General features: G+C 45.3%; 1 protein-coding gene across 1 annotated transcript in view; it reads right to left on the bottom strand.

Annotated features, from left to right (window-relative positions):
* Positions 1-18,011, bottom strand: part of ADCY5 (adenylate cyclase 5) — a 197,656-nt gene that overhangs the window by 33,066 nt on the left and 146,579 nt on the right. The window contains exon 9 of the mRNA XM_063429183.1: positions 14,423-14,445. Coding sequence (XP_063285253.1) covers positions 14,423-14,445 — 23 coding nt within the window. The remainder of the gene's footprint in view (positions 1-14,422; positions 14,446-18,011) is intronic.

Here is an 18,011-nt window from a genome sequence, read left to right as displayed (position 1 = left end):
ATGTGTTCTGTGTCCTCTGGGTGGCTGCCATTCAGGAAACCAACACGTGGCGGCGGCCATCTTTTTTTTTATAAATTCTTTATTTTGAAAGATTTTTGTTTTATGGGGTGGGGGTACAGAAAAGAAAATTGGGAATTGGTTTGTGGTACAGTGTTTACATATCATCCATCTACTGTTATAGCAGTCGTTCACCATGAGTATAAGTGCTAGTCAACAGTCTTAGTTACAACAGTTGGGTATTGCCTTTTTTTTTTTTTATAAATTCCTTATTTTCCAAGGTGCTTATTTAGGCTTACGTACAGATCATGACATGGTGGTACATCAATTAAAGCCGGTTTCCTAACACTGTCTCGTTGTTCATGGTAGTGTTGCTGTTGCTAGCTGCTGAGCCTAAACAGTTCACAAATTTATCCCATGTCCACTCTGATTGATTTGTGTACATTATCCTTTTAACCGGGTAGGGGTGAACTGGGGTACTTGGTCCCGGGGTCTATGAGCTTCTCTTGTTGGCAGTATCTCTTCCTGTTTCTGTTGGGGTTGTGGGGGAAGGGGGTACCGTAGAGGAGGAGGGAGAGAAAGGAGGGGGAGAGGAGAAAAGAAGAAGAAAAAAAAAAAAAAAAGGAGGGGGGGGGGGGGGAGAGAGAAGCCAGGGTCAGTGATTTGTTGTGGTGCGCTTGGCTGTCCGCCTAAGCGTGTCGGTGGTGGGGGGGGGGGGGGTATTCTCACTGTTTGCTTCTTCCTTGGTTGTGTGTGGGGGTGGTTGAATGTGTAGTCAGGGGGGGCCTAGGGTGGAGGCCTAGTGTCTTCGGGGTTCTTCCCGTCGTTGTGCGGTGCGGGATCCCGCCTCTGGCCTCGGTATCTGGTCTTTGTGGACCATTGCCATGCCTGTTGTAATGGTTGGGGCCGTGGAGCTGTGCCGTGTTGGGTCCTACCTGTCTGGTGCTGAGGCTCTGGGCGGGTGTTCGTCTTGGTTGGGATTCCCATTTTCGTCCCGTGGGGTGGCAGTAGTTCGGTTGTTGTGGTCAGGGGCGGGTATGGGATCTGTCCTGGGGTGCCCCCTTTCTTTCCTGGGCTTCCTCCTCCTCTAACAACTGGGGAGTCCTGTGGTGGGGTTGTGGGTATTGTTCCCCCCGGCCGCCCGCGCCCGCCGGGGCCCCCCCCTGGGGGGGGGGGTGAGGGGAGTGGGTTTGTGGGGGAAGGGTGCAGACGTTGGTGGGTCCGCTGTGCGGGGTATGGACATGCCGCGAGGTCCGCCAGGTGGTGGGGCCGGCTGTCCGATGGAGCGTTTACGCTCTGACCATGGTGTCCAGCGTTGGGTAGTTTATGTCCCAGGGATCCCAGGTTCGGTGAAATGCTTTGTAAGAGTCGTGGATCTGCGCGGTGAGCTCGTCCAGGTCTCGGGTTTCTATTATCTTGTTGATGATGGTTGAGAGTGCGGGAATTCGGTGGTCGGCCCACCGCTCCGCGATCGCTCTTCTGGTCGCTAGTGTTATCCTTGCGGCTAGCTTGTTCTCGCTCCTGGTGAGGGAGTCCAGCGGTTTGTTGAGTAGTGCCGTCCACGGTAGCGCCGGGTAAGGTTTGTTGAGTATTTGTTCTATGAGACCGCTGATTGCCGCCCACAGTGGTTTAAGTTTTGGGCAGGACCACCAGCAATGTATGTAGGAGCCAGCTTCGCCACACAGTTTCCAGCACAGGGTGTCTGTTTTTTGTCCCATTTTGTGGAGTCTGTACGGTGTCAAGTACCACCGGAACAGCGTTTTGTACGCTTGCTCCTTGTGGGTGACACACACTGTCAGGGAGTTTGTTGCCTCCCAGATTTCGGCCCAGTCGCTCGGTTCTTCCGGTGGTCCCAGGTCCCTTTCCCATGCAGCAATATAGGTGAGGTTGATGTGTGAGGTATGCGTTGTTAGGGTGGCGTATAAGCTGGAGATTTGCCCCGAGTGCATGGGTGCGTCGAAGCATCTTTTCTCAAATGGCGTTAGGGGCGAGGTCCCCGCTTGTTTGATGATTGGCTGTCTGGCTAGGTCTCTGAGCTGGATGTAGCGGAAATGGTCCGCAGTTGTAAGTGTTTCGTTGTCCGGCAGGTCTTTGTAGTCTATGATTTTCCCTTGTTGATATAGGTGTAGGAGTCTGGAGATGTCCCTCTGGTCAAACGCGCGGAAGTGTTTTGCCACCATCCCTGGTGGGAAGAGTTTGTTCCGGTATATTGGTGTTACCGGGGAGATGAAAGAGGACAGTTCGTATTTGAGGTTGAGTTTATCCCACAGCGCTAGCGTGTGAGTGATTGCCGGAGAGGTGGGCGGCGGGAGCGGGCGATGCACGGGGGGCACCCACATATATGATGATGGTAGATCCCATCCCATGACATCATGCTCCAGGTCCACCCATCGCTTCGTGCTCGGGGGGGGCGTGCCAATGTTGGACGTGGGCCAATTGTGCTGCATTATAGTATTGTTGGAAGTTGGGTAGTCCGAGGCCTCCGCTGGTTTTGGGGACATACATGGTCGATCTACGAATGCGTGGTCGTTTGCCCCTCCAGACAAATTTGTCAATAGCTGCTTGAAGGTCTGTAAAATCTTTCTTCTGTATGGGGATGGGTAGTGTTTGAAAGAGATACAGGAAGCGTGGTAGTAAATTCATTTTAATGGTTGTGACTCTACCAATCCATGAGATCCCTAATTTGTCCCAGCGTTGGAGGTCCTGGTGAGCTGCTGTTAGAAGTGGTTTGTAATTGAGGTCGTAGGTATCTTCCAAGCGTGGGGGCAATCGGGTGCCCAGGTATGTGAGATGAGACGTAGAGATTTGGAAGGGAAATGATTTGCGTAGGAGTTGGATTTGTTGCAATTCCATTGCCATTGGTATGAGAACTGATTTTGTCTGATTGATTTTGTACCCGGAGAAGCTGGAGTATTCGGCTATTACTTCGAGCGTGGCGTGTAGGGACGGTATCGGGTCTGCGAGGGACAAAAGGACATCGTCCGCATATGCCGCCACTGCGTATTTTTCATTTCTAATTTGGATGCCTTTTATGTCCGGGCGGGTGCGTATGGCCTGTAGAAGTGGCTCCAGGGAGATTGCAAAGATTAAGGGTGAGAGGGGGCAGCCCTGTCTGGTCCCGTTCTGTATGGTGAAGGTTCGGGCCTCGATGTTGGGTAGAAGAAGTTTCCCTGTGGGGCGATTGTAAATTGCTTCTAGGGCGTTCATGAAGCCGGCCGGGAATTTGAGGTGTGTGAGTATTTGGAACATGTATGGCCAGAGAAGGCGATCGAACGGGCGGCGGCCATCTTTAACTACCGAACAGCGGTGTTTTGCCGTCGAGTGTCTGGAACTGAAATCGGACACTTGACTAGGCAAACACCGCTGAGACCTCCATACTTCCAGAAGTTCGTATGGAAACTACCGAATGACCCCCCGTTCGGTAGAAAGAACCCCACAAACAAGGGAATTCATTCAAACCCTCTCCAGGCTCTATAACACAGGCAATTCGTCTGTTTTCATTCCCTTGTTTGTGACCGACCGCAGGGCCAAAATGCATGGAACTGTTTTCGGATACTTTACCCATGCGGTCGGTCAAATCTTTGGAACTTCATATCTCCCGAACCATTCATCCGAATGACCTGATTCTTGGATATGTTGTCCCCCTGAATAAGGGCTATCAGGGGATACCTGTTTTGGAGGTGTAGCATAGGTATTTGGGGTACATCCAGGAATTGGGGAAAAAGGTGTACAGTATAATTGTGTTAAGTGTTAATCTAAGGGGAGGAAATGTGTGGGAGGTACATCCATGTGATTGGTTAATTTCATCCTCCCCCTGGGAGTGTCCTGTATGTACTTGTTGGTAATAAAAGCCAGACTGGGTGTCCCAGTCTAGAGTTCCTGCTTAACCCTCAAAATGAAGTGTCGTCTCGTTCTTGGGGGGGATTGGATTGTAAGCTGACTGCCAAGAGTGTAAGCCGATTGTATGCTTTTCTTGTTCAGCTGTTCCAGTTCGGAGTGTTATTTCGTATCCAGATCGGGAGTGTGATGTTCTGCAGTAGCTGTGCCTGTCTTTAGAAAAGGGGATTATCGCCTAAACTGATTTTTCCCCTTTTATGCTGAAACGGTCCGTTACAATTGGTGGCAGCGGTGGGATCGTTCCTACAACCAGAGGGACAGCTACAGACAACACCATTTCTGGATTACAAATTGAGGGCAACGCTAGTATCCGTACAGCGACCCTATCTACAAAGGAACTCAGAAAATGGAGGAGAAGTTGCGGGATAGATTGTACGGTTCCGTACTCCGGAGGCCTAGAGCAATGTCAGAAGAGGACATGTTGATGTACAGAGAGACTGTCAGAGCCGAATTGTGGGACGAAGCCCTAGAGGAAGTACAGTATTCACGAGGGGATCAGCGCCGCAGCAGAAGGCAGCGAATTCTGGCTAGAATGGCAGATTGGATGCCCCTCCTGAGAAAACAGACCACAGAAAAGTGGGTGACTAGACTCGAGATTCTAGTATACGCAGAACTGGTGCTCGACGACGCATACCAGGCGCTACAGTGGTACGCGGCTCAGTGTGTCCCCAGGATGGCAGAGTATGAGTTCCCAGAAGGCGGAGATTACACTGGCCCCGGTCTATTTTGGGATAATAGTGGTGACGAGGACTTTGGGGAAGATACCGACTATCGTTTTTGGGACCTGTACGGCATCCGAGAGAACATGCTGGGTCTCTTTGGCGCTATTGACCTCGAGGCAGACCTACGATATTTAGTTACCCAGGAATGGAACCTGGAGGGGGATTACCTGCGACTCATCAATGAGGCCTGGGAAGAGACAACCGGCCCTCCCGCCCAACAGCAACCAGCAGTACCCGAGGTGGCAGAGTTCCTAGACTGGTCCTGTGAGCAACCCCAGGGAGATGAAGGTGTCGTCCTTCCTCCCCAGCGGCAGTGTGTGTCCCAGGGAGATGAAGGTGTCATCCTTCCTCCCCAGCGGCAGGCTGAGTTACAGGGGGCAGAGGTTGTTGTTCCTGCCCCCCAGCAGCAAAGTGAGATGCCAAGAAGGCAGTGTGAAGTGAAGGGAGAGGAGAGCAGCGTCCTCCCTCCCCAGCGGCAATGTGTGCCCCAGGGAGCTGATGGTGTCGTCCATCCTCCCCAGCAGCCGTGTGGGTCCAAAGGAGCCGAAGGTGCAGTCCTTCCTCCCCAGCGGCAGGCTGAGTTACAGGGGGCAGAGGTTGTTGTTCCTGCCCCCCAGCAGCAAAGTGAGATGCCAAGACGGCAGTGTGAAGCGAAGGGAGAGGAGAGCAGCGTCCTCCCTCCCCAGTGGCAGTGTGTGCCCCAGGGAGCTGATGGTGTCGTCCATCCTCCCCAGCGGCAGTGTGTCCTGCAGGGAGCAGAGACAGTCAGTCTCGCACCCCAGCAGCCGGACAAGAGAATGAAAGGGGAGACAGCTGGTCCCCCTTTCCACCAGCAGAGAGAGTGGCAGGGAGAGGAGCCTGCTAACCCCCCTCCCCAGCGGCAGTTTACCGTCCAGAGAGAGGAGCTTGTTACACCCTCTCTCCAGCGGCAGCCTAACTCACCAAGGGGAGATGTTAAGCCCCACAACTGTGCAGATGGGACCGTAGTCTCTGCACTTACAGCACAAGGGATAGGGACGGTCGGTCCTGTTCCCCAGCCTCAGTGTGATGGATCCAAAGGGGAGACAGTCGGTCTCCCCCTCCGGCAGTCGAGCTGCGCACCTAAAGGGGAGACAGCCAGTCTCCAGCAACCAGACGCTCACCAGACTACTCCCGTGGTAGTGCTGGCAACAGGACAGAGCACCGCTGGTCTCTGCCCCCTCAGCAACCCACCAAGGCAGCCTACCCGTCTCCCACCCAGCAGTGGTGAAACACCAGAACTTGGACAAAATCCTTCCTCACCCAGATGTAGTAACCGGTTAGTGTGGGTGGGCTGCTCGGTTATTTCTGTTTTGTGGGTGGGTTGCTGGACTAACCAGGGCACTGACCGGCAGAAAGTCAGGTACCCTGTTAGTCTAATTGGCCAAGGGGAGAAATGTGGCGAAACCAGCTTCGCCACTGTGAACTGGAGAGGCCTGGCTGCTAGCCTCCTGCCCGCTGACTATGGCCCCTGGACATATTGCACTTTAAAGACTATATTTGGGCAGGTAATAATTTGTATTGCTGCTGCTGGCCCTTTAAAAGCAGCGATGGACATATTGGAACTTTTGGGACTACTGTACCTTTAAGACTGTGGAACGTAGTACAGTAATCCTGCCTTTAATACTTTAAATGTCATGTATGTATTGTTGTATGCAGTTAACCTGGGTTATATATATATATGCAGCCTTCATCTGATTGTTCGGTAGAATCACTCCATTCATTGTATTGAGGAAACTACCGAACAACCAGACCACCCAGGATTAAGTGTGCCTCCAATTACCGTTTGCAACAATGTTGCAAACAGGTAATTGGCAATCAGTGTAGTGTGGTCTTTGTCCTCTGGGTGGCCGCCATTCAGGAAACCAACACGTGGCGGCGGCCATCTTTAACTACCGAACAGCGGTGTTTTGCCGTCGAGTGTCTGGAACTGAAATCGGACACTTGACTAGGCAAACACCGCTGAGACCTCCATACTTCCAGAAGTTCGTATGGAAACTACCGAATGACCCCCCGTTCGGTAGAAAGAACCCCACAAACAAGGGAATTCATTCAAACCCTCTCCAGGCTCTATAACACAGGCAATTCGCCTGTTTTCATTCCCTTGTTTGTGACCGACCGCAGGGCCAAAATGCATGGAACTGTTTTCGGATACTTTACCCATGCGGTCGGTCAAATCTTTGGAACTTCATATCTCCCGAACCATTCATCCGAATGACCTGATTCTTGGATATGTTGTCCCCCTGAATAAGGGCTATCAGGGGATACCTGTTTTGGAGGTGTAGCATAGGTATTTGGGGTACATCCAGGAATTGGGGAAAAAGGTGTACAGTATAATTGTGTTAAGTGTTAATCTAAGGGGAGGAAATGTGTGGGAGGTACATCCATGTGATTGGTTAATTTCATCCTCCCCCTGGGAGTGTCCTGTATGTACTTGTTGGTAATAAAAGCCAGACTGGGTGTCCCAGTCTAGAGTTCCTGCTTAACCCTCAAAATGAAGTGTCGTCTCGTTCTTGGGGGGGATTGGATTGTAAGCTGACTGCCAAGAGTGTAAGCCGATTGTATGCTTTTCTTGTTCAGCTGTTCCAGTTCGGAGTGTTATTTCGTATCCAGATCGGGAGTGTGATGTTCTGCAGTAGCTGTGCCTGTCTTTAGAAAAGGGGATTATCGCCTAAACGGATTTTTCCCCTTTTATGCTGAAACGGTCCGTTACAGTGGAGTACTGGTTTGGGCTGGTATCATCAAAGATGAGCTTGTGGGGCCTTTTCGGGTTGAGGATGGAGTCAAGCTCAACTCCCAGTCCTACTGCCAGTTTCTGGAAGACACCTTCTTCAAGCAGTGGTACAGGAAGAAGTCTGCATCCTTCAAGAAAAATATGATTTTCATGCAGGACAATGCTCCATCACACGCGTCCAAGTACTCCACAGCGTGGCTGGCAAGAAAGGGTATAAAAGAAGAAAATCTAATGACATGGCCTCCTTGTTCACCTGATCTGAACCCCATTGAGAACCTGTGGTCCATCATCAAATGTGAGATTTACAAGGAGGGAAAACAGTACACCTCTCTGAACAGTGTCTGGGAGGCTGTGGTTGCTGCTGCACGCAATGTTGATGGTGAACAGATCAAAACACTGACAGAATCCATGGATGGCAGGCTTTTGAGTGTCCTTGCAAAGAAAGGTGGCTATATTGGTCACTGATTTGTTTTTGTTATGTTTTTGAATGTCAGAAATGTATATTTGTGAATGTTGAGATGTTAGATTGGTTTCACTGGTAAAAATAAATAATTGAAATGGGTATATATTTGTTTTTTGTTAAGTTGCCTAATAATGATGCACAGTAATAGTCACCTGCACACACAGATATCCCCCTAAAATAGCTATAACTAAAAACAAACTAAAAACTACTTCCAAAAATATTCAGCTTTGATATTGAGTTTTTTGGGTTCATTGAGAACATGGTTGTTGTTCAATAATAAAATTAATCCTCAAAAATACAACTTGCCTAATAATTCTGCACTCCCTGTAAAGGGACTCTCCAGTGCCAGGAAAACAGAATCCTGCAGTGCCCCCCTCCCTCCCATCCCCCATCCCATTTTGCTGAAGGGGTTAATACCCCTTCAGTGACTTACCTGAAACCAGCGCCGATGTCCCTCGGCGCTAGCTAAGGCGCCCACGCTCCTCTGGCAATGCTTGAGATCCTCATGCATAACTTTTCATGTTCTAAGAAGCCGGAAATCCTGCAAGTGTGATGGGAGTTGGCACCCAGACCACTCCAGTGGGCAGAAGTGGTCTGGGTGCCTGGAGTGTCCCTTTAAAGCAGAACGTTTACCCCAAAGCTGGGTGCTTATTTGGTCCCTAATAAATGGCACAGACCCATCATATTATCAAGGTTTAGACAGTCGGCCTGCCTCGCTCAGTGCAGACCGTTCCTTTTATTGTTATAATGCATTACATTGGAAGGATGGGTCACTGAGATCAGTTTCCAATTAAAGAATAGGTCGGCAAGTTAATTCCATGTGCATAACTTGGATCCCTGTCAGAAAAGGTTAAGAACCATTAATAGAAAGTATGCACATAATTCGTGCAATTCCTAATTTCACACGTCTGTCCCAGACCATAACGGATACAGCCGCCATTACATTCCTAACACAAAATGAATGCGCTCGTTTTTATTCACAGATTTAGTGATTACAGTTTGTAAGCATTTAATCATTTCCCAACACATTAACCAGTGGTTTTGGAGTAGCTCAAACTGAATAGATTTCCAGAAAGTGTTTCAAATTATTCACAAAATCGTTATTTATGCCGTTCAATCCTGTAAGAATAAAGACTCAAATACTCCGTATCGGAATACGGACACAAACTCCCATCCAACAGGATTCCCACCGTCACAAGGAATGCAGAAGTAATCCTTATTGTACGCTTCACTATCCGATTCATACCGTGTCAATGCAGAATCTGGTTTACATGATGGGCCTTCCTACTTGGCAGCCCTATTAGAATGTTATTGATTTGTGGGGAAAGGGTCCCCTTATTATTGGAATGATTTATATAGATATTGATATACAAAATTAGCAGGAAACGAACAGTCAATCTCTTTTGACCGCTCATTTTGCTTCGGTTTTTGCATTAAATGTTTGTTTTTGTATTACTTGCAAAATGCAATGAAAATTTAAAAAAAACAAAAAACATTTTGATAAATCTTTTTTATTATGCCAAAACAAAACAAAAACAAAATTCAGGTTGATTACCAAAACGAGATTTCCAGGATTGTTTTATTACTCGTAGTATTTTTGTATATTATAATAATGCTTCTATTATACACTAGTGAGATGTCAGGATTTTTCCATTGGACGGGTTGATAGTTTTCGCAGGGTAATGAACCGTTATTTTTCTGCTAGCGCTGTTGCTAATGCTATACACAGATTGAAGATTGTGTTACGTGCATGATTCCAGGTGATTTACCTGATGATATGTTACCTGTGCACAGCAGCAGTGCTGATGCTCATTGGGTGGTGTTGCAGGTGTAATTTATTTTGAACACAACTGCAGATGAAATAATACACTTAATACCGTCACTTTAAGAAAATATAATTTATTTAAATAAAGGTCATGTGACTAATAAGACTTAAAAATGGCTGCAGTTCACCAGTGGAATGTTATTATACAGTCATTGGTTGAAAAGCTTCTGGTGCGGGCAATTTTCAGAAGACACTGGGCATTCGAACAGCTAATTCTTTAGAAACCAAAATGAAATAATGAAATGTCCGTTCTAAAATCAGTTTCCCTTAAATAAAAACAGGTTTGTAAAATATCCCCTACGTGGAAATTATCCTTGGTTTTCCTTCCATTTGTATTTTCCATGTGGTTAGTGTTGGGCAAGATGAGACCCTTATGGTCGCCTCCCGTATAATTGGAGAAAATCCCCTCTTCTTCCCCCATTGTATAAATTCCATACGTTTTTCTTATTAACAGACTCACGCATCCCCTTTATCAATGTCTGAATGTTCTTTGAGCTTTATTGAAAAATAATGTAAAACGTTAGTGAGAGTTGACACTAATTCGTGTGTATTAACAAGCCTTGGGATTTGTATCTTCCCCAATAATGCCTAAGCACCCCCATCATTTGCATGTCACCCATGTGTTGAGCAGCTGTATGTCTACAACTGGAAGGGTGTGAAGAACAACAGCAAAGTCTTTAGGGGTTTCTCATGGGTCCATTTCATTCCCAGCATTCCTTGGGGTTATAAAACCAAACACTTCCGGAATCTCAAATAAAATAGCTAAAAAAAGTTTTATTTTCTCCCAATTTTTGATACATGTTTTTTTCAGACTGAATCATGACAGCCCCTTATCAGTGTTTATAATAATATTGTCATATTGTTTTCATTGATGTTTGTGTGAAAATGGCAAGCACTGAATCGTAACAGTGAGGACGTGGCCGAGGGAAGTCCCATTTGGAGGGTGAAGGTTGGGACACTGGGTTAGTAAGGAGGTGGGGTATCTGTGGCAATAGTGGGATAGTTGGGTAATGGGGCTCAGTTGGGGCACCGGAGAGGAGAGAGAAATAGGGGTGAGTGCCAAGTGGATAGAAGACATTATTATATAAATTGAAACCTAGTCTAAAGCATCTTGTCCGTGTAGAGTCTAAATCATAATAATAATAATAATAATAATAATAATAAATATTACTAAGTAACCAATGGAAAGGAATTGTTCATTATAAACAATATATTTGGGATTCTTACACATGTAGATTTATATACCATGTGTAACCCTAAATTATCGTTTGATTTGGATTAGTGTTTTTAAATAACTTGATTGGGTTCCTTTAATTTATATCTTGTTTATTATATATATATTGCGGTTTTCCTTGAAATAATGAAATGATTTACCCAACAAGAGCGGATTGCAGCCGCACATGTCCACCACTAGTTATACGAATACCCCCAAACGCGTTGACTGAGATATTGTTACATTATAGTTTTTCTGATCGCGTGGTTTATAACATGTTCCAGCATTTTACTTTGGTTTGTGCCAATTTGTTACTGTGGCTACCTTTATTTGCATCTGGAAACCTAGATTGGAGACACAGAGCATCCTGAAAGGCAGTGAGCGGCAGTCTAAAAAGCGTATAGGGTACCGAACTAGCTACGCATTCTTAGTAAATCAAGCCTGAAGAGGTTTGCTCACTCTGGTACATGCAGTGTCCTGATTGTCATAGATTGCTGTATACTGTCTAAGTTAATTGTTGAACAGCCTGTGGAGACCATCTGTAACAACATTTTCTGTGTTTGTGTACATAATTGGTTAGTCGGAATACCTATATTGGATCATTATCCCTATACAGGCATTTCACACCTGGTGGACACTATTAGCATTCATGTGAATACCAATAATACAAATATTATCATTTTTATAGAAAATAAACTCTCTGCTGCACGGGAGGTGTTTGGTGACAAACATCAGAATTGATTTGTGACAAGTGACATCAGTAGCGCTTGGTGATAAGCATGGTTAGCACCACATTGTAGCAGCTTAGTGACAAATGTCATCAGCAACACTTACTGAGAAGTGACATCAGTGGGCCACTTGTGACAAATGACAAGCAATGCTAAGCAGCAAACTACAGCAGCGCTTGGTAACAAACGTCATTTTTGTATTTATGACACTATTGTGTTCCTTTAAGCATTTGTTTAAAAGCCCGGCAATGAACAGTTAAATCTGCTTCCATCACAAAACAGAGACCTCTAACGCTTAGGAAGAAACTGATAATGTAGGTTGCTGGTTGTTTTAATTCGAAAGTATCCTTTTTGAAAGATTTTCAATGTTTATATGACAAACAATAGTAAAACTACTTTGAAAGGTTTACTCCAATCACCAGTAATATGCAGTGGTCATGGTGGCAGGAGTGTGTATGTGCAGTGTTTATGCTTCAAACACTACACATCCAGCGATATTTTTAATTGTTTGCTGGGGGCCGGTTGCACCACCAACACACGTGATATTGGCAGCCCAGAACTCTGTTCTGGATTCTGTGCATTTAATATGTCTGTTGTCAGCTCGCACTGCACACTGCAGACCGAAGTAAAAATACTCCCCTTGCAGGCAGATTGCTATCCCCTCCCACCCACATTGCGCTCCCTCCCGCCTCCCTCCGTTGCATACAGTTCTTTGTTTTTAGAAACCCTCCCCTCGCCGGCCCATAGCACACGCTTATGGGGAACATGATGGACCTCTTTAACATGCTGTCAATTGCTGCCTTCTGCAGAAAACTCTGATAGATCACATTCTGATATTGTAATAATCATTAAAAAAAATTCAACAAAATGCAATCACATTTAGAAAAAGTCTCATTAATACACGGTATTTGATGGAGCTGTTCTACAAAGATTTAAGATAGCAGCTCCCCACAATCAGTTCCAGTTTTCTGCTATAGTAACCATTCTATTGCCTAATAGGAGGAGCAGGGAAGCTCTGAGTGATGCACACTGTAGAACAGATCCTGCAGCTCTAATATCATGAATCTGACTGGTTTACGAAATACATAGTATGGCGAGTATTTTGCAAAGAAACCATCAAACTCCAGTATTTAGAGCCTAAGCAAGACCTGTTGCCATTAAAAATAATATCTAATGGGGGGCAGGGCCTGACTGCAATGGCGACTGGACGTGGAGCTCTTCCAGTCTCAAACTAATTTGTTCAGTTGCCAGCAATTTTAGCTCTTGTAAATTGAGCAACGTAACTACCTGGGCATCCTGCATTGAATGACCAGCCTCGGGTTTACTCCAGTGGTCATCTGTGGTGGCCCAACAGAACAACCTCATCACCAGTAAGCAAGCCCTGGCGGGTGTTGGTAAAGGCGGCCGATCAGGCGGGCACTGACCCGCACTAGCATGAAGTTCCAGGGACATCTAAAGCCAAAGCTTCCAAATTTGGCAGAGACTGCATGTCCCAGGGTCCCTCTGAGGGAAAGGTTCGGAGCACACCCACAGCTCACATGCCTCAGCGAGGAGTTCTGGCTTACTGAGCCGGTATCTCTAGATTACTCCTCCGAACCTCTCTAACACACAATCACACAGCGACCGAACCACCAAGAACCCACGCAAGGCTGCATTGCCCAATACAACCTGCCTCAGGTGGAGAAGACCGCGTTGGCGGCGCACAAGGAGGGCAGCGTCTGGGCCTACACTACTCTGCAAACCGAGACATTGGTCGCATGGGACGCTTACAGCGAGAAAACATAAAAGCTGCAACAGGCCTGTCCTACCATGCAGGTACAACCTCACAGTGTCCTCTGACTCCCAGCCCGCTGCATAATGCCACCGCGGGGGACTGCATTTTAGCAATAGAAGCATAGGCTGAGAAACACTCAAGACTCTGCTTGGGCTAATCTAGCTTGATAATGGAGAAATGCAGCCTGACTATTTATCTCCCCTGTCTGATTTCATGTGTATTGCTTACTCCTTGTGTTTTACGTTTTCTGTTTATTTGAGCATATATTATGTTACAGTGTTTCATTATAGTGCATTTCTGTCTCTCACAACCCTCTGTGGTGGAACCATTGATAGTTACTAAGCATGTTATCTCCTGCTACCTATTAATTTAAACAATGTGTAGTGATACTGAATGCCATACTAATGCTTCGTTATGTCTATTGTAAAGCCTGCTCTAGCTGCTGTGGCTAAGCAAGCCTGTCTGTCCTATCTATGCACAGCTAAAATAAAGAATTAAAAAAAAACCAACTAAATAATATCTAATACAGTTTACCTTAAAATAAACCGTTTAACCTAATCCTATTCAACTCCTTTTAAAAGCTAAACACCTCATGTACTCTAATTCTAACCCAACTCTAACCCTAAACTAAATAAACCTTAAACAGCTCTTATACTACACCTTGAGCCCCTCTCAAGCTGTTAATCTTCTTAACACTAAACACCCTATGTAATCTACAAGACATTAACCCCTCTCTAACCTTAAACCCCCTTTACCATAACCACTTCTAACATGATCTTACACCGCTACACACACTCACTCTACTCACAGGTTATAACATTTATACATATATAGTTGTCAAATATTCATTTTTAAATGTTTTTAGGGCTGCAATGTCCTCTTAAAAAAATTAATTATACTTCCTCTCCTTTTCCTATAATTTAGTATCAACCTTATTTGGGGAAATAGGGAGCACCTTAATGGACAACCCACTGTCGGCATTCAGAGAGGGAAGATCTGATCGTATATGATCTCAATACATTGTAGGTAACAGTCACAGAGTTTCACTTACTTGTCTTTAGGGTCTTCAAAGCCCTGCGGGGGGGGGGGGGGGGGGGGGGGGAGGGAGAAATAAATTCAGTTAATGATGTGAACCATCACATGGAATATATAAAAAATTAAATAATTATTTACAATCATAGCAACCTGTACATAAGGTATTATCATCGCATAAAACAGGTTTATCCCATTTTTCAATTATTACATAGCGTCAAATAAGACTATGAAACAAAACATAATGCACAGAATATACATATCAATACTTTTGACAGAGAGAAATTGTCTTTGTGTGGAATTGTGGGGTTAAAGATTCCAGTGGTTTGATCACAGCTCGCAGCCAGCAGTCTGGAAGAGCACAGCAGAAGTTTGAGATGCTAACTATGTTTTTATAATATTTGGTTTACCATTTCACAAGAACTACAGTCAGAGGTCTCTCAATACAGAGTAGTACTTGCATGGAACTGCCTTCAGAAGAAGTGGTAGTAGTCCCTAGTGCATAGTGGGTTATGCACAAACAGTGACTAACAAACAGTAAGTAGCAAACAATAACAAACAGTGACCAAAAAACAGTAACAAACAGTGAGTAACAAACGTTGAATAACAAACAGTAACTAACAAGCAGTGACTAACAAACTGACTTTCAAACCGTGAGTAACAGTGAGTAACAAATGTTGAATAACAAACAGTGACTAACAGTAACAAACAGTGTCAACAAACAATGAGTAACAAACAATGAGTAACAAACAATGAGTAACAAACAATGAGTAACAAACAACGAGTAACCAACAGTGAGTAAAAAAAAACAGTAACAGTGACTAACAAACAGTTAGCAACTAATAGTGGCAAACAGTGACTAACAAAGAGTGAATAACAAATAGTGAATAACAAACAGTAACACACAGGGAGTAACAAACGTTGAATAACAAACAGTGACTAACAAGCAGACTTTCAAACCGTGAGTAACAAATGTTGAATAACAAACAGTGACTAACCAACAGTGAGTAAAAAACAGTAACAGTGACTAACAAACAGTGAGCAACTAATAGTGACTAACAAAGAGTGAATAACCAATAGTGAATAACAAACAGTAACACACAGTGAGTAACAAACGTTGAATAACAAACAGTGACTAACAAGCAGACTTTCAAACCGTGAGTAACATTGTTGAATAACAAACAGTGACTAACCAACAGTGAGTAAAAAACAGTAACAGTGACTAATAAACAGTGAATAAGTGAATAACAAATAGTGAAAAACAAACAGTAACACACAGTAAGTAACAAACAGTGTGTAACAAACAGTGACTAACAAACAGTGTGTAACAAACAGTGTGTAACAAACAGTGTGTAACAAACAGTGACTAACAAACAGTGACTAACAAACAGTGACTAACAAACAGTGACTAACAAACAGTGACTAACAAACAGTGTGTAACAAACAGTGTGTAACAAACAGTGAGTAACAAACAGTGAGTAACAAACAGTGTGTAACAAACAGTGTGTAACAAACAGTGACTAACAAACAGTGACTAACAAACAGTGACTAACAAACAGTGACTAACAAACAGTGACTAACAAACAGTGTGTAACAAACAGTGTGTAACAAACAGTGAGTAACAAACAGTGAGTAACAAACAGTGGAAATATCTAGGTTGGAAGGTGACACCCACTTTTCCTGTCTTTATGAGTTTAATCCTTTTCATTTAACACTTTAAATCGCTGTCACACTGTGCTTTTATGATGCGTGTGCAGTGCATCGTGGGTCCCTTTAGTGTGCCAATCATTAGCACTTCCACTAACCACACAATTACTGCGGCTTACTCGTCATCCTAAACAATGCCAGCTTTCTCCTCATCCTCACTGTGGCGAAACCAGCTTCGCCACTGTGAACTGGAGAGGCCTGGCTGCTAGCCTCCTGCCCTGCGACTACGGCCCATGGACATATTGCTCTATAAACACTATATTTGGGCATGTAATAATTTATATTGCTGCTACTGGCCCTTTAAAATCAGCGATGGACATATTGGGACTTTTGGGACTAATGTCCCTTTAAGACTTTGTAACATATCACAGTAATACTGTCTTAAATATTATGTAGGTATTTATGTGTTCAGTTAAACTGGGGATATGTAGAAATGTGGGTTTTATGTGTTAAATGTATCAGTATGTAAGTTTATGTCTTTTACTGTCTTTTTGCAACCATGTGGTTAATGGAGTCTGACTCTAGTCCTAGATAATTGGATTACTTCTCCAATTATCTCCAGGGCAGAAGGGAGGAAGCCAGGATGCATTGTGGGGATGTTTTACTTTTACTGTTTGAGCCAGAAGGAACAAAAGATACTTTTAGTAACTTTTAAACCCCTGGTCGGATTCATGCCATTTTTTAATATGTTGTTCCCCTGAATGGATTGATTGTGGATATGTATTTTTATGTGAATGTGATGTATGGTTTTAAAGTTATGAAAGTTGTGTAAAAGTATATTTTACTCTGTATGCATAATGGGATTATGTGTCACACTAAGGGGAGGGGATGTGTGGGAGGTAACATCTATGTCATTGGTTCTTTTATGCCTCCCCCTGGGTGTGGCCTGTTGTGTGAGTTGGAAATAAAAGCCAGACTGGGTGTCCCAGTCTAGAGTTCTTGCTTAACCCTCAAAGCGATGTGTCGTCTCGGTCTTTGGGGGAATGGGATTGTATGCTGACTGCCAAGAGTGTAAGCCGATGTCTGCTTTTCTTGTTCAGCTGTTCCAGTGTTCGTGTGGTTCCAGTCGGGAGAATGGTGTTTGCAGTAGCTGCCTGTGCATCTGGAAAGGGGATTATCGCCTAAACTGGGTTTTATCCTCTTGTAAGTGAAACGGTCCGTTACAATTGGTGGCAAGCGGCGGGATCGTTCCTACAACCAGAGGGACAGCTACAGACAACACCATTTCTGGATTACAAATTGAGGGCAACGCTAGTATCCGTACAGCGACCCTATCTACAAAGGAAATCAGGAAAATGGAAGGAGACAGAGTCGCAGCTGCTGCAGCACCTCAGAGGGAGAAGGAGGAATCCGAGTTTGCCAGGGAATATAGGAGCAGGATGGCTCTATTCTCACCAGCCCGAGCGGAGCGGATGGCAGACCGGGTCTACAACGATGTACAGGCGTACCTCATGCTGCGAACGACGCAGAGGAACCAACAAGCTGCGGGATTGTTCCCACAGCCAGAAGGACAGCTACAGAACACCAATTCCTTGGAGTTACAAATTGAGGGCAACGTTAGCATTCGTGCAGCGCCCCTGGCAGCAGAGGTATCCAGCGACTTGGAGCAGACAAGTATGGAAGGCTCTGACGCTGAAGATGATTTTATGGCCAAGGTGAGGCAGCAAGTGGCCCAGTATGGGGGTTATATATCCATGGACACATTCCAGGGGATCTGGAACCAGGTCATGGCTGAGCAAAACTCAAAGATGGACGAAGAGTATGATGAGCAGGAAGAGTGGTACAGCAGCAGAGTAGAGGCTGCATCCGAGGAGGTTAGCCGCCCCCCCCCCGAGGCGGCAGGAAGAACCCGAAGTAGGGGTCCTCATAGATTGGTCCTGTGAGGAACCACAACAGGCAGG

The sequence above is a fragment of the Pelobates fuscus genome, chromosome 8, assembly GCF_036172605.1.
Source record: "Pelobates fuscus isolate aPelFus1 chromosome 8, aPelFus1.pri, whole genome shotgun sequence".
In the NCBI taxonomy this organism is placed as follows: Eukaryota; Metazoa; Chordata; class Amphibia; order Anura; family Pelobatidae; genus Pelobates; species Pelobates fuscus.
The sequence above is the reverse complement of the archived record's forward strand: the minus strand, read 5'-3'. Positions and strand labels throughout refer to the sequence as shown.